The sequence below is a fragment of the Muntiacus reevesi genome, chromosome 2 (genome assembly GCF_963930625.1).
Source record: "Muntiacus reevesi chromosome 2, mMunRee1.1, whole genome shotgun sequence".
In the NCBI taxonomy this organism is placed as follows: Eukaryota; Metazoa; Chordata; class Mammalia; order Artiodactyla; family Cervidae; genus Muntiacus; species Muntiacus reevesi.
The window spans coordinates 52,117,740-52,142,014 of NC_089250.1; the positions used below are offsets into that span (position 1 = coordinate 52,117,740).

A 24,275-nucleotide genomic window follows, 5' to 3' on the forward strand; every position below is an offset into this window, starting at 1 on the left:
ACGCTGTCGACCAAAAGGAGAATGACTGATTCCAATGGAAGATCGGGCGTGCGTCCATCCCGAGTTGGGCTGCGTGAGAGCTGTCCTGCCGCTCAGCCTGAGCTTGGACCGAGGCCTGGACAGCGGTGGGGCTGAAGCCGGACCAAGGCCCGCAACCGCCCCAGTGCGAGGCTCCCTGGGGCACTGCGGCTGCACGGCGGAGGCAAATGTCCCTTGGCGGCCACCGTAGCCCGGAGGCCGGCACTGCGCTCCTATTGGTCACCATTTTGGCGCCAAAACGGGGCGGAGGCGGGGTCGGCACTGCGCTCCTGGGAACAATAGGAGCGAAAGCCGTAGGGAACAGTGAGTGAGGCAGCCGTTTGGGTGAGAGCCGGTGGTTCAAAGGGCCCGGTGCGTGGGCCATGTTCTGCGAGAAGGCCGTGGAGCTGGTCCGGGAGCTGCACCGCGCGGCCGAGGGAAGGCTGCCTGCTTTCAACGTGAGGGCGGGGTCCTCCCCAGGGCGCTTCTCTGGGGCTGCACACCCAGAGCGGGATGGGGGTGTGCCTATGGTTCTCCTCCGTGGATATGGGAAGGTCGTGGGCAGGTCGGTTTTGGTGGCTTCCCGCGAGAGCGGGGATTGCCGCCACTCTCCTCGCTCCCCGCCGCCTCTCGCGGCCGCCGCCCGGCGTACTCGTAGCTGCTGTGCGGCGCGGGCAGGGCGGTGGGCGTCTGGCCCCGGTGAGGCGCAGAGAGACCGGGAGATGGGGTGCTAGGGCTCAGGAGTGAGTTATACCGGGGAGGTGTGAACCGGGGTAGCCCCGGCGTTAGGGCCGTGCCCTGAGGGCTGCGGTGAGTGTAGCCCCACCGGAGAGCCGGCCGTGCAAACACCCCTTCCCGCCGGGGAAGGGCGGGCTCCGGAGCCCGGAGGTTTGCTCGTCACTACAAGGCATTTCAGAGGAGCGACGGGATCACTCTGTGTTTTGATAGCTGTCGCAGCACTTTGGGGAATGGACCGGATAGAAGAAAGACTGGTTCTGAGTGGGTTATAAATAGACCACAGAAGCGATGGATGTGTGGTCCACAGCCCGGTCGGGGGGCCCTGAACACCGTGTCCTAAGACGACAGGACTGGTAGGTACGAGGACAGGGGTGGAGGTGAGAGGAGTCGCCGGGGCGTGGAGAGACCGGCGTCTCTGGAGGCTTCACTCAGGTAGCAGTGTGAATATCTGGCGGTCAGCCGGAAGAGCGTCTGGGTAAGCTGAATTTTGAACATTCAAGAGCAGTTAGGCTGACACTGGGGTTATTTAACAGATGGGGAAACTGAGCGTCTGGAATTAAGGATCAAGTTAAAGGGCTTGTCTGAACTTGCCGCGTGTTTGAAGCGGAGCCTCAACTTGAACAGTTTTCTTCGATTCCAGTCTGTTATTCTTGCAACTTCAGGCAGTTACCTTATCTAAAAAGTTAGGAGACCACAGCGGGAGGTTCGCTGGAGACACAGAACTCAGAGGAGTTGTTGTTGCTGTTGTTCAGTCCATAAGTCATGCCCCAGTATTTGTGACCCCATGGGCAGCAGCAGGCCAGGCTTCCCTGTCCCTCACTGTCTCCCTGACTTTGCCCAAATTTATGTCCATTGGGTCAGTGATGTCATCCAACCGTTTCACCCTCTGCAGCCCCCTTCTCCTTCGTCCTACCCTCAATTTTTCCCAGCATCAGGGTCTTTTCCAGTGAATCAGCTCTTTACATCAGGTGGCCAAAGTATTGGAGCTTCAGCATCAGCATTATTCCTTCCAAGGAATATTCAAGGTTGATTTCCTTTAGGATTGACTGGTTTGATTTCCTTGCTATCCAAGGGACTATCAAGAGTCTTCTCTAACAGCAAAGTTCAAAAGCATCAGTTCTTCGGTGCTCAGCCTTCTTTGTGATCCAGCTGTCATATCCGTACATGACTACTGGAAAAACCATAGCTTTGACAGTAGGACCCTTTGTCCGCAAAGTGGTATCTCTGCTTTTTAGATGCTCTCTAGGCTTGTGATAGCTTTTCTTCCAAGGAGTAAGGGTCTTTTAATTTCATGACTGCAGTCACCATCTGCAGTGATTTAGGAGCCCAAGAAAATAAATTCTGCCCCTGAGTCCATTTTTTCCCCATCTATTTGCCATGAAGTGATGGGACCGGATACCATGATCTTAGTTTTTTGAATGCTGAGTTTTAAACCAGATGTTTGAGAGGGATGGAGGCTTTCCAATATGGCCCCACTAGAGTGGGAAGACTAAGTTACATGGGAAGAAACGAGCCCAAAGGCACAGGCAGACACTGCCCAAGGGGCTGGCTTTTCAGACTGTTAGTCCAGCTGTCTTTTTCGCTTGGATTTTAAGTGTTGGTTTCTTAGAAGTGTAAAATCCTGACTTTTCTGGGTCTTAGAGGTTGTAGGTGCACCTTTTCTTGCAGTAGTGCCTACCTTTAGGGGCTGACCCCTGGGACAGCTGAGCTGGGTTAGACTAAGAATTGATCTTGATCTGATCCCCTTGACCCACACATGCTTTCGAGAATCATTCCTCCCCAGCAGATGGTAGCTGGTTTAGAGCAGGGACTCTGCCTTGTTCATTCCAGAATCCCTCATGGTTAGGTGCTGTGTTTGGCAAATTGGAATGATGCACTTTGGATATGCAGAACTGATAATCATTTGAGTCTTTAGGAAAATTATCTTGAGTTCCCAGGGGCTTACAGTTGGAGGTGGGAGCACAAAATGATGCACTTCCCAGTGTAAATTTTAAAAATCAAAGTCTTAAAACAATGAATAAAAATTTAAATCTGAAAATTTGGTTGTATCTTTACAAGTTTATTTCATTCTTGTCTTTTGTATACCTACTGATCTAATTGTGCAAGAGTTTCAACTGTTCCTTAATATTTGTGATAAAAGGAATATTTAACTGAATTCTAGTAAATCAGACTTTTCCATATCTTTTTAACCAGTTGATGAAAGAGAAAGTAGAAATCATGCTTTCATGTTTCATTAGAAATGATTTCTTATATTCAAGCAGGATTAAGTAGTGTAATTTTGTAATTATACTAGTAGTGCTAAAACATTTTTGCGAATGCATGTATTGTAGCTCTAAAAGTAGATGGGTTGCTTATCATTGTTTTGTTTTGAGGTTTTGTGGGTTTTTTTTTTTTTTGGTCGTCATTGTTATAGCATTATTGGGTTCTTTTTTTTATTTTAATTGAAATATAGTTTATTTACAGTGTTTCAGGTGTAGGGGTTGCTTTTTGACATTGTATAACATTTATGAATTTTATAAATAAATGTTTTTATTCCTCCAAGGGAAGTTTTTTAGAAATTTGCCCAATGAGATAGCAGAAGAACTCCTTTGACCTTTCTGTTTTCTATCCTGGCAGTGCATAGGTGGTTTTGGTTTTTTTTTTTTTTTTTTCGGTAGTAACCCTTTAAAATCCTTTTCCAGTAAATAATAAGTTATTTACATGCTTCTGTCATGTGTTATTACTTCTGTAGACTATTGGTTTTTTGTCACTAGTTTTATTGACGTATAATTTATATACAACACAGTACACATTTTAATAGACCTTTGAGTTTTGACAAATGTATACAATCCTTGTAACCAGCAACCTAACCAAGATATCTGCTATCCCAAGGATTCCCTTTTCTCTTTTGTGGCACTGGCTACCTCCCATCTGCAGCCCTAGGCAACCAAGGATTTTCTTTCCCCTACAGATTATATCTGTCTTTTTTATTGTATTTCTGGAGTCAGCATGCCAGGAATTGCAAACTTTTCTGTATGGGGCCAGTTAGAAGCATACAGTATGTACTCCTTTCTGTCTGACTTCTCAACACAATGTATTTAAGATTATCCTTAATTAGTATGTTAATTGTGTATTTTGTTGGCAATTCATTCCTTTTTTTTTTAATTGTGGTAAATGATACATTGTCATTTCTAACCACTTTTGTGTGTACACTTCAGTGGCATTAATTATATTCCCATTGTTGTGCAACCATCACCCCTATTTCCAAAACTTTTTCATAACCCCAAGTAAACTCTATAGCCTTTAAGCAGTAACTCCCCACTCCTCTTCCCCCTCAGCCTGGTAACCTCTAATCTACTTTGTTTCATGAGTGCCTATTCTAGACATTTCAGATAAGTGGAATCATACAATATTTGTCCTTTTCTGTCTGGCTTATTTCACTAAGCAATGTTTTCAAAGTTCATGTTGTTGTGTGTATCAGCACTTCTTTTTTTGACTGAGTAATATTCCATTAAATGGACATACCATTTTGGCTTATCTGTTCATCAGTTGGACATTTGGATTGTTTCCACTTTTTGGCTGTTATGAGTAATCCTACTCTGCATATTTGTGCATAGTTTTTGTATGAACTTAGGTTTTCACTATTCTTGAGTGTATTCCTAGAAGTGGAATTGCTGGATAATATAGTAATTCTAAATTTAACTTTTTGTGGACCCACACGGCTGTTTTCTAAAGGGCTGTACCATTTTGCATTCCTACCTGCATTGTACAAGGGTTCCAATTTCTCCCCATCCTCTCCAACACTTGTTATTATAGCCGTCTTAATAGGTGTGGAAAGACTATTGGTTTTTCATAAGGTACATAAGCATAGAGTATTGCTACAAACTTGGTGGGGGAATTAATGAGTGTAATTTTATATGTTCCAGGAAGATGGACTGAGGCAAGTTCTGGAGGAGATGAAAGCTTTATATGAGCAAAACCAATCTGATGTGTAAGTTGGTAAGCTTGATATTTTAAAACAATTTTAGAAGTACAATGTTGAAGTCAGATCATCTTAATATTAGTTTTTAGATATGATTTGGTTTTCTTAATTCTCTGTGACCCTGATCATACCCTGGCTATACAGAAGTAGAATGATTTGTGTTCATGATTGTTATGTCTATAGGGACCGAGTAGCACTTGGCCCATGGTAAGTGTTCGATAAATACTTATTGTTTGACTGGTATTGAAAGAAAAAAAATTCAAAACGACTCCATTTTTAGATAGCACCGCCATTTTGAGTGAAAACCCCCTTCCGAGAAGAAGAAAAAAAAAAAAACTTTTTCAAACCAATCAGAAGAAGACAAGTTGCCCTCTACTCCTAGGCAATCTTAGAAGGGCGGGAAAGTTCCTCACCCCACCAATCAGTAGTTAACAAGACTTCCCGCTTCCCCTGCTGCACAGTATGAATTAACCAATCCCTTAAGCTTCCCTTCCTGCTTCCTCTGCTATACAGTATAAAAAAGATTCGCCATTTCACTCGGGGCTCCTTCACCATTGTGTGAAGAGAGTCCCTGCTCGAGTTTGTAATAAAGTTCCTCACTGCTTTTGCATCGATCCGCGGCTCCAGTGGTGTTTGGTGGGATTCCGAGATCTGGGTACAACATTTTGGGGACTCGTCCGGAATCCCCCGAGCCCTCCAGGACCCGCACTTCAGAGGACGAATGGCCAGTAAGCAGTAGCAGCAGCTGCATCTGTATCTGTAGGGGGACCCCAATCTGTAGCTGCATTTAGACCTAGGCTGACGCACCGATACGGTCTCCAGCAGGGAGCAGGAAGAGATGTCTTCCAGCTCCCACGCTGTAGTCCCATATATATATGTGTGTATATATATATATATATATATATATATATATATATACACACACCTCTGATATACATCTGATATACCCTGTACTTTTTGTTCTCGGAATTGTGCGCTGTTATTTGTCTGGTGTGTTGTCTTGTTTGTTCATTATGTGACTGACGATGGGCAGACCCAATCTGGATGCTCTCCGCTTACCTTAATAACTGACCATTTCAAAGAAGTTAGAGCTCGAGCTCATAATCTGAGTGTAGAAATTTAAAAATCTCGGATGGTTATCTTTTGCAGTGCTGAATGGCCCAGCTTTAACGTAGGCTGGCCTCCTGAAGGGACTTTCGACTTAAAGACTGCCTGGAGAGTCCGAGAAATCATCCTCAGACCTCGGAGCGGACATCCAGACCAGGTCCCACATATCCTAGTTTGGGAAGATTTAATAGTCAGCCCAACCCCTTGGATCCAACCCTTTTTACCTCCACAGGCAGCAGCAGCCACGGAGATCCTAGTGGCTGAAGAAAAGAAAAAGCCTCCGGCTGCCCCCTCTGCCCCTGTTTTACAGGAAGATCCGACTCTTGATCTCCTTATCACACCTCCACCATATTCTCTCCCTCCTCCTATTCACCCCGAACCCCCACTCCCCCAACCTTCCCCAGAAGTGGCTGGGGGAGGACCTGCAATGAACACCCGTAATCGTAGGGCCGCCTCCCCCGGGGGGCCTGCCGACTCTACTTCAGCAGCTATTCTTCCTCTCAGGGCTCTGGGTCCCCCTGATGCTGATGGAAATCAGCCCCTTCAATATTGGCCCTTTTCTACTAGTGATTTATACAATTGGAGGACCCAGAATGCCCCATTTTCAGAGAGACCTAAAGAGCTTATTAATTTGTTAGAAACTGTTCTGTTCACTCATCAACCTACGTGGGACGATTGTCAGCAGCTACTCCAGATATTATTCACCACAGAAGAAAGGATTCAGCTAGAGGCGTGGAAACTGGTGCCAGGAGATAATGGGCAACCCACGGCTAACCCTGTGACAACTCTTCCTTCCCTTTATCTAGGCCACAGTGGGACTATAACACGGCAGAAGGTAAGGAGCAGCTCTGGGTCTACCGCCAGACTCTGTTGGGGGGTCTCAAAGCGGCCGCTCGCAGGCCCACTAATTTGGCTAAGGTAGGTAATGTACAGCAAGGGAGAGAAGAGAGTCCTGCGGCGTTCCTGGAGAGACTGATGGATGCATTCCATCAGTACACTCCCATGGACCCTGAGGCAGAAGATACTAGGTCAGCTTTAATGATGCATTTTATTAATCAGTCAGCCCCAGATATAAGGAAGAAGTTACAGAAGATAGATAGATTAGGTGAAAAAATCTATTCAAGATCTGATGGCAGTAGCAGGAAAAGTTTATAATAACCGAGAGACACCTAAAGAGAAGCAGACTAGAGCCACCGACCGACAGACCCAAAATATGGCTCGCATTCTCCTGGCAGCCACCAGTGCCCAGCCTAACGAACGAGAAAAGAGATTGAGACAATTGGCAGAAGGTAAGTCGAAACCCAACCCAGGAAAAACCAAAGTTAGGACGGAACCAGTGTGCATATTGTAAGAAAGAAGGACATTGGGTTAAAGATTGCCCTAAAAAGTTCAAACAAGGAACCAACGTTTTGGCTCTGGGGGACCTGAGCGACTAGGGGAGACGGGGCCCGGAACCCCTCCCCGAACCCAGGGTAACCTTAAAAGTGGAGGGGACCCCAATTGAGTTTTTAGTGGACACTGGGGCCGAACATTCAGTCCTGCTTGACCCACGGGGAAAACTCTCTTCAAAGACTTCATGGGTGCAAGGGGCCACTGGTATGAAAAAATATTCATGGACTACCCGAAGAAACCTAGATCTGAGCACGGGCCGGGTATCCCACTCTTTCATGGTCATACCAGACTGCCCCTACCCACTGCTTGGGCAAGACTTGCTAACCAAAATAGGAGCCCAGATCCATTTCTCACCTGAGGGGGTAAATGTTATGGACCCGGCCAGTAGGCCGGTACAAGTTCTAACCATGCAAATAGAAGATGAATACAGATTACACCAAGGCTCCCCCGAAGTAGCCCCTGAGGCTGATATGCAACAGTGGCTTAACGAATACCCATAAGCCTGGGCAGAAACCGGAGGTCCAGGCTTAGCCAAACATCGGCCCCCAATTTATATTGAACTCAAACCAGGAGCAGAGGCCATCAGAGTCAAGCAATATCAGATGCCACAAGAGGCACAAAGAGGTATTCGCCCTCACATACGCAGGCTGTTGGCTCAGGGCATCCTACGCCCATGCCAATCCAACTGGAATACCCCCCTCTCCCAGTCAGAAAGCTGGGATCCAATGACTACAGGCCAGTGCAGGATTTGTGACAATTTAACCAACAGGTGATGGACATCCACCCCACAGTACCAAACCCCTATACTCTTTTGAGCTCCTTGAACCCCAATCACCAGTGGTATACGGTACTGGACTTAAAAGATGCTTTTTTTAGCCTCCCCCTGGCACCCAAAAGCCAGAATATTTTCGCCTTCGAATGGTCAGATCCAGAGGAAGGCATTCACGGGCAACTAACTTGGACGAGACTACCACAAGGATTCAAGAACTCGCCCACGATCTTGGACGAAGCATTACATGAGGACCTGGGTGAGTACCGTATCCAACACCCATGGGTTACCTTGCTACAGTATGTAGACGACCTTTTGTTGGCCACAGAATCCCAACAAACCTGTCTGGAGGCAACCAGAGACTTGCTGTATACTTTAGGTGAGCTGGGATATCGGCCCTCTGCAAAGAAAGCACAAATTGGCAGACAGGAGATTCATTACCTGGGATACATATTAAAAGGACAGCAGTGGCTGTCCAAAGCAGAAAAGAGACTGTGTTAACGATCCCTAAGCCCCAGAGTCAATACGGAATTAGAGAATTTCTGGGGTCCGCTGGATTCTGTAGATTATGGATCCCAGGTTTTGCTGAAATGGCAAGACCACTATACCAGGCAACAAAAGAGACTATACCATTTGCCTGGACAGAGGAAATGGATAAAGCCTTCCAGGACATTAAGGCAGCCCTCCTGTCAGCCCCTGCCCTAGGTCTGCCTGACGTCACTAAGCCCTTCCTTCTCTATGTAGATGAGAGCAGAGGGGTAGCCAAAGGGGTGTTACTCCAGAAACTGGGACCTTGGAAAAGACCAGTGGCATATCTTTCAAAAAAACTGGACCCAGTGGCTAGTGAATGGCCGCCCTGCTTGCGTATGGTGGCTGCTGTGACCTTGTTAGTAAAAGACGCTGGCAAATTAACCCTGGGACAAGAACTGCAAATAACAACCCCTCATGCCATAGAGGGTATATTGAGACAACCTCCAGATCGATGGATCAGTAACGCTAGACTGACCCATTTCCAGGGACTACAACTAAACCCTACCAAGATCATTTTTCAGCCGCCAGCTACTTTGAACCCAGCCTCACTCCTGCCGGATCCAGACCTGGACACTCCACTACATGACTGTGCTGACATCCTGGCTCAGGTATGTGGGGTCCGAGCTGATCTGAAAGACGTCCCCCTTCCAGATGCTGAACTGACTTGGTACGCGGACGGGAGCAGCTTCGTACAAAATGGACAGAGGTATGCGTGTGCGGCTGTGACCACGGAGACAGAAGTCATATGGGCTGCCCCTTTGGCCCATGGGACTTCGGCCCAAAAAGCCAAACTTATAGCATTGACTGAAGCGCTCAAAAGAGGTAGAGAAAAAAACCTGACCGTTTATACTGACAGCAGATACGCCTTTGCCACAGCACACATTCATGGGCCATCTATAGAGAGAGAGGGCTCCTGACGGCTGAGGAAAAACTATAAAAAATAAAGAGACAATTCTTGAGCTTCTACAGGCTCTCTAGCTGCCCAAGAAACTGGCCATAGTCCACTGCCCAGGCCACCAAAGAGGCGACTCCCCCGTGGCAAGGGGCAATCGACTGGCTGATCTTTGGGCTAAGGAGGCTGCTCTAGCATCTGTTACCCCAGTTTTGGCAGCTCGACTCCCTGACCCAGGGACCATGACTCTACCCGATAACCCCGAATACAGTGAAACAGATATAAAATGGATTAACTCCTTACCTATGACTCAATTTAAAAATGGCTGGTGGAAAGACGCTAAGTCAGCGCCTATCCTACCTGAAAAACTGGGGACAGAACTGCTCTGGAAAATTCATAATGCAACCCATTTAGGGGCGAAAAAAATGCAAGATCTCGTTAGAACTGCAAAGATTGTCATCAAAGACTACCGGGCGAAAATAGAAAAAATTGCCTCAGACTGTAAGGCTTGCCTGCTAACTAACCCAACAAAGACTTAAGGAGCAACCAAAGGAGCCAGAGAAAGGGGAACACGCCCTGGAGCCTACTGGGAAGTAGACTTTACTGAGGTAAAACCGGGACATACGGATGTAGATACCTGCTGGTCTTCATTGATACTTTTTCTGGATGAGTAGAGGCCTACCCAACAAAAAAGGAGACAGCCCAGGTAGTAACAAAAAAACTTAGAAGAGATCCTACCGTGATAACGGTCCCACCTTTGTCTCCAAGGTAAGTCAGGGACTGGCGGCGGTTCTGGGGGCAAATTGGAAATTACATTGTGCCTATCGACCCCAGAGTTCAGGGTATGTAGAAAGAATGAACAGAACTTTAAAAGAGACCTTGACCAAATTAACCCTAGAGACTGGCGGGGACTGGGTGGCGCTCCTCCCCTTTGCCTTGTTCCGGGTACGGAACTCGCATTACATGTTGGGGCTAACCCCCTTTGAAATTATGTTCAGGAGACCTCCCCCTATTGTACCTAGTTTAAAGACTGATTTAATAGCCAACTTACCTGTTGATGCTCTGTTTTCCTCTCTCTCACTCCTCCAACGGGTGCACAAAGACATTTGGAAACGGCTAGAAGCCCTATACCTCACCAAGCCACTGCCTGAACCGCATCGTTTCCATCCAGGAGATTGGGTCTATGTGCGAAGACACCACTCAGGCACCCTCGAACCACGCTGGAAAGGACCCTACTCCGTCATCTTGGTCACACCAATGACCCTCAAAGTAGACGGTATATCAACGTGGGTCCACTTCTCACATGTGAGGCCTGCTGATCCTTTCACCGACATCCACGAGGTTCTGCCACAATGGAGAGTCTCCAAGCATCTGGACAATCCACTCAAGTTAAAACTTCAGAAACACCCCAAAGAAGTATCTCCCTCTTAAGGTACTTTGTGCTCTGGGCAGCCATCCAAGGGCTTACCTCAGCCAATCCCCATCAACTGGTTAACATGACTTGGATGGTCTACAACCCTGAGACCAGAGAAATACTTAATTCTGGAGTTCCAACGTAGCCCCCAAAGGGACATGGTGGCCTGTATTGACCTTTGATTTGTGCGTCCTGGCAGCCGACAATAACGGCTTCCGTGGTCCCAGTCAACTGAGTGACTTCGTTGGGAGCCCTCAGTTTGGGACTCTTGGCCTTTTTGACTGGACTTGCCAGGGAGACACACCATGCGCAATACCAACACCCATATATGTCTCCCCGGGGGGAAGAAGGGATCGGAACCAAATTGCAAAATGCGGGGGAGTTGATTCTTTTTATTGCGCCGCTTGGGGATGTGAAACTACAGGAACGGTCCATTGGCTTACCAATACCGACAAAGACCTCATTCAGGTAAAATTACCCCAAGATTCCCCACCATGTAAGACGCTGTCGTCTAAACCTGGACAGTGTTTTCCATTACAGATTAAGTTCACTGATGAGGGAAAAAAGTTTACCAGGTGGGACGTAGGCAGAGCCTGGGGCCTACGTCTTTATCAGATTGGATTCGATAATGGAATCCGGTTTGAGCTCAAATTAAAGCTAGGACCACTCTATTTGGCCCCCAAGGTAGCTTTGGGACCAAACCAGGTGATAGCCCCAAAACCTTCTTCCCAGATGACAGCCCCAAAACCTTCTTCCCAGATGACAGCCCCAAAACCTTCTTCCCAGATGACAACCCCAAAACCTCCCTCCCAGAACCAAAGTCGGGATACTGGACCTACTCCACACACTCCCCCCATAGCTCCCCCCATAGTTGACATGTCCCCACCTACAGACCCCCCTATAAAAATGATCTCCTCAGCTTACCTTACCCTTAACGCCTCTCGTCTGAACTTAACAAATGGTTGCTGGCTCTACTATAATATTAGGCCTCCTTATTATGAGGCAGTTGTTTTTTCTTCAGGATTCAATATGACTGCTGATGTCTCAGCCTGTAGATGGCAGCAACAACCTTGTACGGGCCGCCTGACAGTAAGCTCCATTACGGGTATAGGCACCTGCATAGGAGCTATCCCTGAGACTTACCAACACCTATGTAATCACACAATCCCTATGACTAACCTCACTAATTCCACTCACCAGTGGATCATCCCACCAGAAAATGGATGGTGGGCTTGCTCCGCCAGACTAACTCTGTGTGCCCATCAGGCGGCACTAAAAACCTCCCAAGATTTCTGTGTCCTAGTCCATCTAATCCCCCGGCTAAACTAGTATTCAGAAGAACTGCAACCAAGGTTAGAGACACCAGGTCAGTATAGGGTAAAAAGAGAACCCATCACTGCCCTAACTAACTGTCCTGTTGGGATTGGGGGCTATAGGAACTGGAAGTGGAGTTGCAGCCTTAACGCTCCAAGATAAACAGTATAACCAGCTAAGGGCTGCAATAGATGAAGATATTGAACAGCTTGAAAAATCCATTTCCCACCTCTAAGAATCCTTAAGTTCTCTGGCTGAGGTAGTGTTACAAAATAGAAGGGGTTTAGATCTGCTATTCTTACAACAAGGAGGACTATATGCAGCCCTAGGAGAAGAATGCTGTTTTTAATTTGACCATTCAGGAGTAGTACAGAAATCTCTTAAAAAAGTTAGAGAAGGCCTAAGCAGGCGAGAACAAGAAAGAGAAAATGAACAATCATGGTTTGAGTCTTGGTTTAATACTTACCCTTGGTTGACTACCCTGATTTCTTCTCTACCCCTCATTTTTTTTTTTAGGACCCCTCATTCTACTGTTATTAATCTTAACTATAGGTCCCTGAATATTAAATAGAATTATGTCCTTTGTAAAAGACAGATTCAATACCATTCACCTGATGTTACTCAGATCTCAGTATTCGACTGTCCCCACAGACGATATAGAAGATCCATGATTGGGCCTTCCAGAGGAACAAAGAGGGGGAAATGTGAAAGGAAAAAATTCAAAACAACTCCATTTTAGATAGCACCGACATTTTGAGTGAAAATCCCCTCCCAAGAAGAAGAAAACAAAAAACTTTTTCAAACCAACCAATCAGAAGAAGACAAGTTGCCCTTCACCCCTAGGCAATCTAAGAAGGGCGGGAAAGTCCCTCACCCCACCAATCAGTAGTTAACAAGACTTCCCGCTTCCCCTGCTGCACAGTATGAATTAACCAATCCCTTAAGCTTCCCTTCCTGCTTCCTCTGCTATACAGTATAAAAAAGATTCACCGCTTTCACTCGGGGCTCCTTCGCCATTGTGTGAAGAGAGTCCCTGCTCGAGCTTGTAATAAAGTTCCTCACTGTTTTTGCATCGATCTGCGGCTCTGGTGGTGTTTGGTGGGATTCCGCGATCCGAGTACAACAGTATGACTTGAAAGGATTCAGGGTGGATCTGAAAGAGGTGAGACGGGAACAAGGAACAGACGTAACAAGTGAAGTGTATTGTTTCCATCAGGTGAGGCCTTAGTGATTTAAAGGGAGAACAGGCGGTTTGCAAATTGAGCAGGAGTAGCAGTGACTTTCAAAAGCTTAAGTGAAGTTCACTGGGAACTTGTGCTGCAGAACGATACAGCTTGGTGAGTTAGAGGGTTCTGGAGTTGCAGAATATTTAGAGCCAAGCATGGTAGTTGGCACAATGGAGGATCTGGGGTGAACAACAGACTTCAGAGGATCCTTTGACTGGGTGAAGAATAAGACGCAAGAGTACTGACTGCAGGAGGAAAAATGAGTTATTGAGAGCTCAACCAGGAGAGGAGTCTGTCTGCACATGAGATTTCATCCTTGGCCTTGTTAGGTAGTGTTTCCATCAGTTCGTTGGACATAGAAATCAGTAGCGTGTTGTTAGGGTTTGTGGAGCACACAGAACACTTTGCAATGACTGTGTTTGAGGATAGATACCAATGAACAGGGAACTGCTGTGCAAGAGGTCTGCAGTAAATGTAAGGGAAATGGAAAGTCCTGAACTCAGGTTCCCAAGTCATTCATTTGTTCATGCAACAGGTATGCACTAGACACGAGCTGAAAAAGGGCTCTGGTGTTTCCATTGTAAACAGCAGAATCAAGAGGTTTGCCCCCGTGGCCCTCAGTGTCAGGCAGAAGACAGATGTTCAGTGCAGGTAAACCAGGTCGGACTACCTACTGTGAAGGGAAACACAGCACTCGGAGAGAGAGTAAAACACTGAAAATATGAGTAGATTGAGAAATCCTGGAAATTGTCTCTGAGGAAGGGACACTTCAGCTGGAGCCTGAAGAAGTAGGTTTTAGCGAGGAAGTAATTGTGGGCACAGAGCATTTCTAATTGGAGGAAACAGCATGTGCAAAGGCCCTGAGGCATGAAAGAGGGAGGGATGCTCAGGGACCTGATCATTACCAAAGGCCAGTGTGGCTGAAACTTAGTGAGCAGGCAAAGGGCAACAACCAGACGAGATTTTTAAGCATGTGGGGGAGGTGGTGGCATGTTTGTGTTCTCACGGCTGCCATGTGGATAGTGGATGGTGGGACTGAGAGGGGATATGGTGGTCATGCAGGTGACAGGAAGGGTGCGCCAGACTAGGGGAAAAGAGAGCAGTTTACAGACCTATTTAGGAGGTAACTGAACAGGCCTTGGTCCAGTAAAGGAATGATTTTCCTGTATTCATACCATTGGGAAATTCAGGATCCAAAATTCTATGCCCTATCCTCCTAGTTTGGTTCTGGGCAGGACAGTCACTATTACCAGTTTCTGGTTAAAATTCTTTGTCAGAAGAAATCTATTCCTATTTAATTGCTCACACGGAAATGTGAATTTTTTAAGGAAGTTCTTGGGTATTTAATCAAGTACTTTGATGTTAAGTTGGGTATGTTTTATTTGTGCTATTTCATTATAATCAAGAGCACATTGTAAACAATGTGGAGAATAAATCGAACATTTGTAGAGTGGCAGAAGTGTCTGGAAGAGATCTAGAAGACATAGTACATCTACGTACATGGTACAGATTTAGAAGACATGGGAAATATATTTTGCCTTTATTTTCAGGGCCTATAGCAGGCACAAACATTTTGTATTTCTCTGTTGCCTTTTAAAACTCCTTAGTAGATACTGATTAGTTCTATACATATGGTTTTGTTTTGTTTTCCTCTTTTTTTTTCAATTGTGGTTAAGATACACACCAGTGATAGCTCAGTGGTAAAGAATCTGCCTGCCAGTGCAGGAGATGCGCATTAATCCCTGGGTCGGGAAGATGTCCTAGAGAAGGAAATGGCAACCCACCCGGTTTTCTTGCCTGGAAAATTCCATGGACAGAGGAGCCTGGCAGGCTACAGTCCATGGCGTCAGAAAGACGGACACTACTGAGTGACTGAGCACACATACTGTTGAGTGTATTCAAACCATTCATAATGTCATATCGCCATCACCACCACCACCTTCTCCAGAACTCTTCGTTTTACAAAACTGAAACACCATACCCAATAAACAATTGTACATGTGATTGGAAAAGGTGATACTTGTCTATTATCTAAGGAGACATATATTTTATAGGGTAAAACCAAAATTTTCTCCCTCTTTGTGTGAAGGACCCTAAAGTGCAAACATAGTTGAAGAACTATTTCTTGGATGAGTTGGAGGAGGATTTGACTTTAGAGTCCTTAGCTCACTTTATGAGAATGAGGATTTGGAAGTATTGATACCATAGAAAGAGGACTCCGTAGGATGAGAACATGAGGTGAGGCCATAATCTTATGCCCCATGATATTTGATCTCTTGTCCCAGCATGAAAAAGGGATTCTTTTTAGTGAGGCAAAAGGTTGTCATTTGGAGACAGTGGATATTAACCAGTGTGCAAAACGCAGTATGCCACATGGCTAAACAAAGCAATGGGAGTGTGATCCTCGGCAAATTAGTTAGGTGTTTTTAATTTTTTTTGAAAGAACTTAAGTTTGTCCACACAGCTTGCAGGATCTTAGTTCCCTGACCAGAGATTGAACCTGTGCCCTCGGCAATGAAAGTGCAGTGTCTTAACCACTGGACCACCAGGGAATTCCCTGACTCTTTTCTATTTTATTCTATTAGCAAAAGCTCCGATGTGGAGGCAGGTACTATTTAGGTAGGTTAACTACTAACATAAATGGCTAAAAACAAGTATGGAGTCAGTTGTTAGCTGACTTTGAAAATTTAACCTGTACTCAATAGACATTCTTTTCCTGAAATGTTTTGCCAGGAATGAAGCAAAGTCAAGTGGACGAGGTGACCTGATACCAACCATCAAGTTTCGACACTGCTCTTTGCTGAGAAATCGGCGCTGCGCTGTAGCCTACCTGTGAGAGCTACACAGAGCATCTCTGTGTCTTCGGGGTGGCGGGGAGCGGTGGGGGGTTCCCATCCCAGTGGGTGTCAGAAATTCTTCGAGTTGTCTCTCTTTCATGAACATTCTGAAGTTTCTCTTTTTTTTCACTTAAACATTTTTTATTATGGAAAATGACAGTATTCTTAAAGCTAGGGAATAATATTACAACCCCCCGTGGAGCCATCATATAGGTCAGGCAGTTCTTAACATTTTGCCATAATTGCTTCATCTTTTTTTATGCTAAACATTAGACATTTTACCACTGAATATTTTCGTATGCATCTTTAAGAAATAAGGGCCTTTGGGGCCTTTTCTCACCTGACCACTGTATAGTTCTCATACATGGAGCAGTGAACGTACCTTCACAGCATCCATCCAGTCTGTTCCTGTTTTCCATGTTGTCCCAAAGGTGTCGTCTTACAGTGGTTTGTTTGCCTCTGGAATCAAACCAAAGTCCACATGTTACCTTCTGGTGGTTGAGTCCTAAGCCTCTCCTGACCAAGACAACTTCTGATCCGATACCACATTAATGTTCTAGGTATGACCGGCTGCTTCGGATTAGAGCACTCAGGTGGGAATATGGCAGTGTCTTGCCAAGTGCTTTACGATTTCACATGTCTGCTGAAGAAGTAAGTTAGCACTCTTGTTCAAATCTATAAATTCAGAAACTGGCTGAGCTTCTGGCATTGTTTGAGGTGGTGGTGGTTTAGTCGCTAAGTCATGTCCGACTCTTGCAATCCCATGGACTGTAGCCCGCCAGCCTCCTCTGTCCATGAGGATTCTCTAGGCAAGTATAGTGGAGTGGGTTGCCAGTTCCTTCTCCAGGGGGCCTTCCCAACCAGGGATTGGACCCGGGTCTCCTGCATTGCAGGCAGATTGTTTACCAACTGAGCTATGAGGGAAGCCCCCTGGCATTGTTTTGTAATAGTATTTATAGTACTTGTCTTTTTGTTTTAACATTTGCTTTTCAGTAGTTTTTTGTCTGTTTGAGAATGGTAGCAGTAATTCTAAATGCTGTATGGAAAACTACTATTACTTAACAAAATAAAGGGTCCCGTTATGTTAGCTGCTAGTGATGCATCAGTAGGATTCAAAACTGGCATTATTATTTGGAAGTTCTTCATAAAATATGTGTGTGTACATACTTTGCTTGGGGCTCCCCAGGTGGCGCTTGTGGTAAAGAACTTGCCTGCCAGTGCAGGAGACATAAGTGATGTGAGTTTGATCCTTGGGTCGGGAAGATCCCCTGGAGGAGGGCTTGGCAACCCACTCCAGTATTCTTGCCTGGATGACCCCATGGACGGGGTGCCTTGGCAGGCTACAGTCCATAGGGCTGCAGAGAATTGGACACGACTGAAGAGACTCAGCACGCACACACATACTTTGCTTATCTTTGTGAATGTGTGATGAATTCCTGATTTATCCAGTCACTGAGGCACAGTATTTAAGGACACAGGATTGAAGGCAAGCAAACTCGTGTAGAAACCTTGGCTCTGCTTCTGAGAGATCCTAGGCAGGCAACTCCATCCTTCCATATGCCTAAATCCCCTCATTTACAAAGTGAAGGTCATAGCACCTGCTGCAGTGACTTCGGACACCAACTACCTAGTTAGACCAAACTTCATAGGTTAAGACTGCCCTCACTTCAGACACCAGCCATGGATTGGGGGTTCCCAGGGCCACTCTCCCTTCTGACCAACTGGCTACAAATTCAGAGGTTTCCACTCTCCCCTCAGGTTTGAGGCTTTTAGCCTCTTGATATCATTGCAGAGAGAAGAGGGGAGATAGAAGGAGGGCTCCATCACCTGTGATTCAGTCCGTCATGGTTTGATCAATCAGTGCAGCCTATGTCATGACACTCCGGAGTTGTATGAGCTTCCCTGGTTGACACGACCCATGTGCATTGTTCCACATCAGTGTGCCAGGAGGGTGGTGTGTCCTGATCCCTCAGGGAGAGGAAATCAAAGCTTCACATTTGGGACCCTCCCGGACCTCACCCTGGGTGTCTCTTCCTTTGGCTGGTTGTAATTTGTATTCCTTTCACTACAGTGCAACAGTGACTGTCAGGACAGTGCTTTCCTGGGTCCTGTGAGTCGTTCTGGCAGAGTATTAAACCTGAGGGAGGAGTGTACGTGTGTATGTATGCACGCACACACTTTCCTAGTGAAGGATATGAAGATGTTTCTCTGTACAGTCTTTTCGGAGTTACCTTGTTTTATCTTTCACAAAGATCTACAGTACTGGAATAGATTTTTGTGAATAATGTATGAGCCAAGTTTCATGTCTGTGGAGGGCTTTCTTTTGTCTTAGTCTATTTGTCCTTGTACCGATTTCATATTGCTTAAATGACTGCAATTTTGTAATACTTCTTAAGTAAGTTTTCCCATTTTGTTCTTCTTTTTTCAAGTGTCTTAACTATTTTTGGCTTTTTGCATTTCCATGCAAATTTCAGACTCCTTTGTCAAGTTCGATTTTTTTCAACAATTGGAGTTTTGATCGAGAATGACTTGGATCTATAGATCAGTTAATATTATTATAATATTGAATTGTTCAGTCCTTGAAAGTGGTATATCATCCTGCATTTTTAGGTACCGATATGCAGAATGACCAATACCTACTGTTCTAGGTACCAGTGCCTGGTTCATAATAGGCAATCAATAATATTTGTAGTTTGAATGAGTGGTCATTGTAAAGATGCATGTGGACGTGTGTGCTGTTTTTGAAAGGTTTAGTGTACAGTTTCTGCAAGTTTATTTTCTTACAGCTTTGTCAAATGGCATCTTTATGCTTCCAGATGGACTGGTTCAATCGTTATAAAAAGTCCCTTGCTACCTACATGAGGTCATTGGGAGGAGACGAAGGTTTTAGCTGTTCGTCCTGTTCACATCACATAGGATATGAAACCTCCAAAAAGCCTATATATAGAAGTAAGTATACCTTTAAAAAAATGTTTCTTTGATGCACAGAGTGTGCTAACTTTTGTCCAAGGGAGTGGGTATAGGACTATATACTAGTGTATATAGACATACCTTGGTGACACCATAGGTTTAGTTTCTGACTACAATGAAGCGAGTATTCACTCAAACATGTCACACAAATCTTTTGGTTTCCCAGTGCATGTAAAAGTTAGGCTTACACTAGTCTGTTGAGTATGTGTTAGCATTATATACATATTTTATTGCTAAAAAATCCTGCCATCTGACAATGCAGGGTTGACACAAATCTTCAGTTTGTTAAAAAAAAAAAAAAAAAAACCAATATGAGAAGCACAATAAAGCAAAAAACAAATGAGAGGAAACATAAACCCAAGCCAAAACTTTTACCTGTAGGTGGTGGTGCGAATAGGATTGAACGGCTAAAAAATTTTGGCTGTACTTGTTTTTTAAAAGTTTTAACTTTAGAACCATGTAAGTATTTTACATATTGTTAAAACAAAGTGAAATCAAAGTGAAAATCCAACCCAAAACTCTCTTTGGCAGCTCCTTCAGTTTCCTTGCTGTCGGTGCTGACCGACACATATATTCAGAGATTTGCCATTTCTCCTCCTCCTCATCAGTGGACAATGGAACTAATGGCCACTGGAACCACTAGTATGCCTCAGTAAGGAACACTAAGCCTAACTACACAGAGAAGAAGCCCACAGAGCCTGATACTTCCCTTAGGTACATGTACAGCCCCCAGCTACTTGATGGTTACTTCATAATAAAAAATAATTTAGATATTATAAAACATCAGTTTTTCTTTTCAGGTGCAGTGTCTAAAAGACTACGGAGAATTTGAAGTTGAGGATGGTACTTCAGTGCTATTAAAAAAAAATAGCCAGGTATTTACTGTCTTAGGATACTTTAAATTTTGTAAGAGTGCTGAATGATGGAGATGTTAGAGTCAGTAGCTAAATAAATATCACCATGCCATGATCATTTGTGTCATAGGCATAAAGTTTATCATAAAATATCCTTTTATCCTTTTTCTAAAGACTTGAAGCAAACATTGCATGTAGTAAGAAAGGGCTGATACCGTTGACCCTTAAACATCATGTAGAGATTATGGGTGCGGTCAGACTGCCTGCTCCCCACAGGCTGTAGGTGCACGGGCTTCCATTGTGGCAGCACGCGGGTTTGGTAGTTGTGGCGTGTGGGCTCTGTGGCATGTGGACCCTAGGATTTGTGGGCAGAAGCCTTCCTCTTGATGAGACTTTTGTCTCTCAGTATCACTCTATAAAACTGGGGTAACTTAAAAGCATCAGCTATTGTTGTGGACATTAAGAGGCTTCTAACATGTCTGAGCACATCAGAAATAAGTTTTCTATAAAATCTGTTATAGATCACTCACATAATGTGAAATATTAATAGGGAAACATTTTCCTACCACACAGTCCTTTATTCTTGACTCTACAGGGCATGTTTCTCATTGCCCAGAAATGAGAACAAGTGTCTTTAGTAGACATTAGAATAACTGTTCAATGAACAACTCCATTGTTTTTTTCCTTTTTTTTTACATTTCATAGTTGTAAGACAATTCAGTTAAGTCAGACATCAGTCCTTGGCCCGTGGGTCTTCATGACTGGTGGGCAGGAGTTTCCTTGGTCATGGGTCCCACGCGAGGCCTTGAGTTTGTGAAGGACTGTCAGGTGCACGGTGCTGCTGAAGTGGCTTCCGCTTCCTTGAGTACCTTGAGTACTTGCCACGCTCTCTCCTTCAGTTCACCTTCTAGAGTTCTCTGTGCTGCACTTCCTAATGCAGTTTTTCAGTTTTACTCAAGTATCTATGTCTGTCTAGTCTTTGAGATTCCTTTGGTCATCTGTGAGCTTGAAAAGTCTTCCTGCCTGACTGCCTGCACCTCCCCACTCCAGAATTTAGTAAATGTTCCCTTCTGTGTTAAGCCTTGCTGTTTGGGAGGGAATGAGACCAGGAGATGCCATTCCACCTCAGAATGAGAGCAGTGTGCTCTCTGGAGACATGGAGGATGAGCCTTAGCTGGGCACCACCTTCCTCACACACAGCACATGGCCAGCATCCATGGGTTGCAAAGACCTTTCATCCTTGAAAAACACGGGAGAAGAGTTGCACTCTTAGTAGCGGAATGACTGTTCAGACATAGATCCTCGAGGAGGTTTAGTGGAGAAGACACTCCTACCATTTGCCTTCTTGGTGAACTGTTGCCACATCCCTTGTGGTGTGTGGCCCAGATCACCTACCTGGCTTTCCTGTGCATAAATCTAAAAATGCAAACACTGGGGAAAATACCTACTAGAATTCAGAAGTCTTTAGTTTAAATTTAACTTAAGAAAGTATGAATTTGTTTATAAAATTCAGATTTTAGTACAGCTCTAAGTAACATCAATTTCAATTGATGAAAATAGCAAATATACTTAAGCTTAGCTTTTAACTACTTCACTGGTGCAGTTTGAAATATTCAGCATGCATTGCTGCTTTTTAATGACACATGTAACTTAAAATAATGCTCTTCATTCCTCTCTCTTCCTCCCCCCTCCCCTCAGCACTTTTTACCTCGGTGGAAGTGTGAGCAGCTGATCAGACAAGGCATTCTGGAGCACGTGCTGTCCTGACCCCTGGCCAGATGGCTGCTAAGACTCCCTCCTGGTGTGAGACTGCACCCAAGCAAGGTCACTTCTCCACCTCCCCAAGGCCCACTGCTTTTTGGTTCTAAAATTGAGACATTCTTTAACCAGGAATGCTTGGCGGAGGAGTATGGTTTGTTTTTTTCTTTTCATTTGGATGTTAGTTTCTCTTTTATTTCATTTCTGAATATAATTCCATTACCTTGCATGGTAAACATATTTGTGAATCTATGTTGTATGTTTGTACTTTGAAGTATCAGTTCTCAAAAGAGAATTTGCACTCTGGCCGTACAGAGACTCCACAGACATCCACCTGCTGTCCACAGCTCTAGAGCGAAGTCTAGGATCAGGGTTCTAGCAGATGCTGTGCCTAAAGAGAATGCTTCCCGGCTCGTATCCTGCCATCTTCTCATTCTGTCTTCACAACATGCGAGAGGTTTGATTTTCTATTGTCCAGGATTCTACCCTCGATGTAGTAAGTTGTATCTGTAATCATAACGTTTCTACAATTCCCAAAATACTATCGTGTGTTTTAGTTTCATGAAAGTAAACATTCGTTACATGTTCATCTCTTTTAAACATTGAGGGAGAGTTTCGCCTGGATGTATAGGGAGGTCTTATGTCCCTGGGCCTCTTCTATTGTTGCTGGAAGTGTGCCTGTGCAAGCCAGGGAGCTGGATTTCTGAAGCTTGTGTTTCCAAATCACATGGGCAGGTGGAGCCGGTGGTCTCTAAAGAACACAATAGATTTTGCCCATTTCCAGCAGTGGTGGCTGGTCTTGCTCGTGCCTGTCTGCGAGCTTGTGTCGCAGGATATCCATTTTGGAAAGGGAAGTTGAGATTGGGGCTAGGAAAGGAATTTTGTGCAATTTCCCCCCAAGAGTCACGTTGACCAGGAAGTCACATGAAGAGCTGATCAGCTAAGTGGAGGGCAATTTCTACTGCCCAATAAAATGATAGGCGGAGAGGCACCAGGTGGTCCTACCTGCTGGTCAATGGCCTTATTCCACTAGTCCCCTCCATGACCAGCCCAGTAATCTCAGAGACATTCAAGTTTAAAATACAGATAAACCCAGTACCTGGCACTCTCTGCAGTGTATTTCTTAAACGGGAATATTTCTGGCCAAAATTCTACTCAAGTAGTCAAGCTATGAGAGCCTCTACCTAGGGTGTGGATCTGCATATTTTCAGAACACAGGTATTAATACATAGTCACCAAGTGGCCCTTGGCAGATTCTCTTCCAGGCTGTGCGGTTCATAGGATCTGTTTCCCGACCAGAGATTGAACCTGTGCCCTGGGCATTGAAAGCACAGAGCCCTAAAATAATTCCTTCCATAGATTCATAGCCAGATCAGATTTTCATCTGAATCTCTGCCAATAAACAATAAGGAAAATTTCCCTAGTGAATGGGGTGGATGATGTGTTAACTGTAACTCAGTGGTCACTTCCCTTGCATCCTGTTCTTCCAAGCATGTGGGACCACGTACAGGCGAACCCAGAGGCCATGTGCGTCAGCTGTGAGGAGGAACCTGAGGCAGAGGCCACTGCCCTGTTGCCAGCCCACCATCATTTCTGTATAAACCATATGATGTACTTTTCTGATTCATTCCCAAAATAAAATAATTATTTTTCTTACTTGAAGTAAATGTATACTGGTTGAAAAATTAAAGTGTTGTAGGTTTTATTGATTTATGTTGATTGGTCCTATAGAGTTGTGGCTAGAATTTTAAAATGCATGTTTTTTTATTTAAGGGTAATAAGTGCACAATTAAAAAGATAAAAGAAAACATACAATGTAGAAAATGAAAGTAAGTTCCTATTTTACCTACTGAATGCCACCATCCAGTGTGCCCAGTGTTAATTGATTATGGATATAAAGTACATTCCCATTTCAGGTGTTTTTCCAATGAAATACTTTACAGTTTTTGTTCCTCATGTGAATGGAATCTTCTGTTTTCTAACAGGTTTTGGATGATAAATATTTAAAATATTTAATATTTATTAATATTAATAGTTAATATTAATATTTAATTATATTATATATTAATTGATATCAATTAATAATTAATATTAAATATTTAAAAGCAGTAAATTATGATGACTCGGCCACTTTCCGATATAAAGTCATTTCTTTTTCACATTGATTTTGTCATCTGGAACTTTCAGAAAAATGTTGACTACTGCTGGTAATAGCTGGCAGCTTATCCTTTTCCTAACTTGACCTGAATGACACAGTCTTCATCTCTCCAGCCCATACTTCTCCAGAAAAAACTCACAAGACTTGTGGCCTTCCTCAGTGCAACCTGAAACTTCAAAATACATTTAAAACCATAGTAAAAAAAAAAAAAAATAGTAAAATGGTGGTAATTAACAAACATGATTTTTTCCAAGTGCACTTTTGGAACTTGAGTGATGATCATATATGGTTTCTCACTTAACTCCCTAAAGTTATGGATTACTTTTTATCTATAAC

The 24,275-nt window shown here is 44.5% G+C and overlaps 1 protein-coding gene and 1 non-coding gene across 5 annotated transcripts; one reads left to right on the top strand and one right to left on the bottom strand.

Moving 5' to 3' along the window:
* Nucleotides 1–298: 298 nt before the first annotated feature.
* LOC136159404 (DNA replication complex GINS protein PSF1-like) lies at nucleotides 299–23,768 on the top strand. 4 transcript variants are annotated; one of them, XM_065921582.1, is made up of 8 exons: nucleotides 397–476; nucleotides 4,662–4,734; nucleotides 10,511–11,290; nucleotides 16,096–16,194; nucleotides 16,760–16,850; nucleotides 19,016–19,148; nucleotides 19,970–20,044; nucleotides 21,722–23,767. In XM_065921582.1, the coding sequence occupies exons 3-7, from the start codon at nucleotides 11,151–11,153 to the stop codon at nucleotides 19,999–20,001; spliced, it is 495 nt and encodes a 164-aa protein (XP_065777654.1). In that variant the 5' UTR covers nucleotides 397–476; nucleotides 4,662–4,734; nucleotides 10,511–11,150; the 3' UTR covers nucleotides 20,002–20,044; nucleotides 21,722–23,767. The 4 variants fall into 4 exon arrangements, with proteins under 4 accessions (XP_065777657.1, XP_065777654.1, XP_065777655.1 ...); XM_065921583.1 differs by having other exon boundaries at nucleotides 10,511–10,840; XM_065921584.1 differs by lacking the exons at nucleotides 397–476; nucleotides 10,511–11,290 and adding an exon at nucleotides 757–1,109 and having other exon boundaries at nucleotides 4,662–4,726; nucleotides 21,722–23,768.
* On the bottom strand, nucleotides 15,842–15,914 carry TRNAE-UUC (transfer RNA glutamic acid (anticodon UUC)). The gene has a single exon. It is a non-coding gene; the product is annotated as a tRNA-Glu (tRNA).
* Nucleotides 23,769–24,275: the final 507 nt, after the last annotated feature.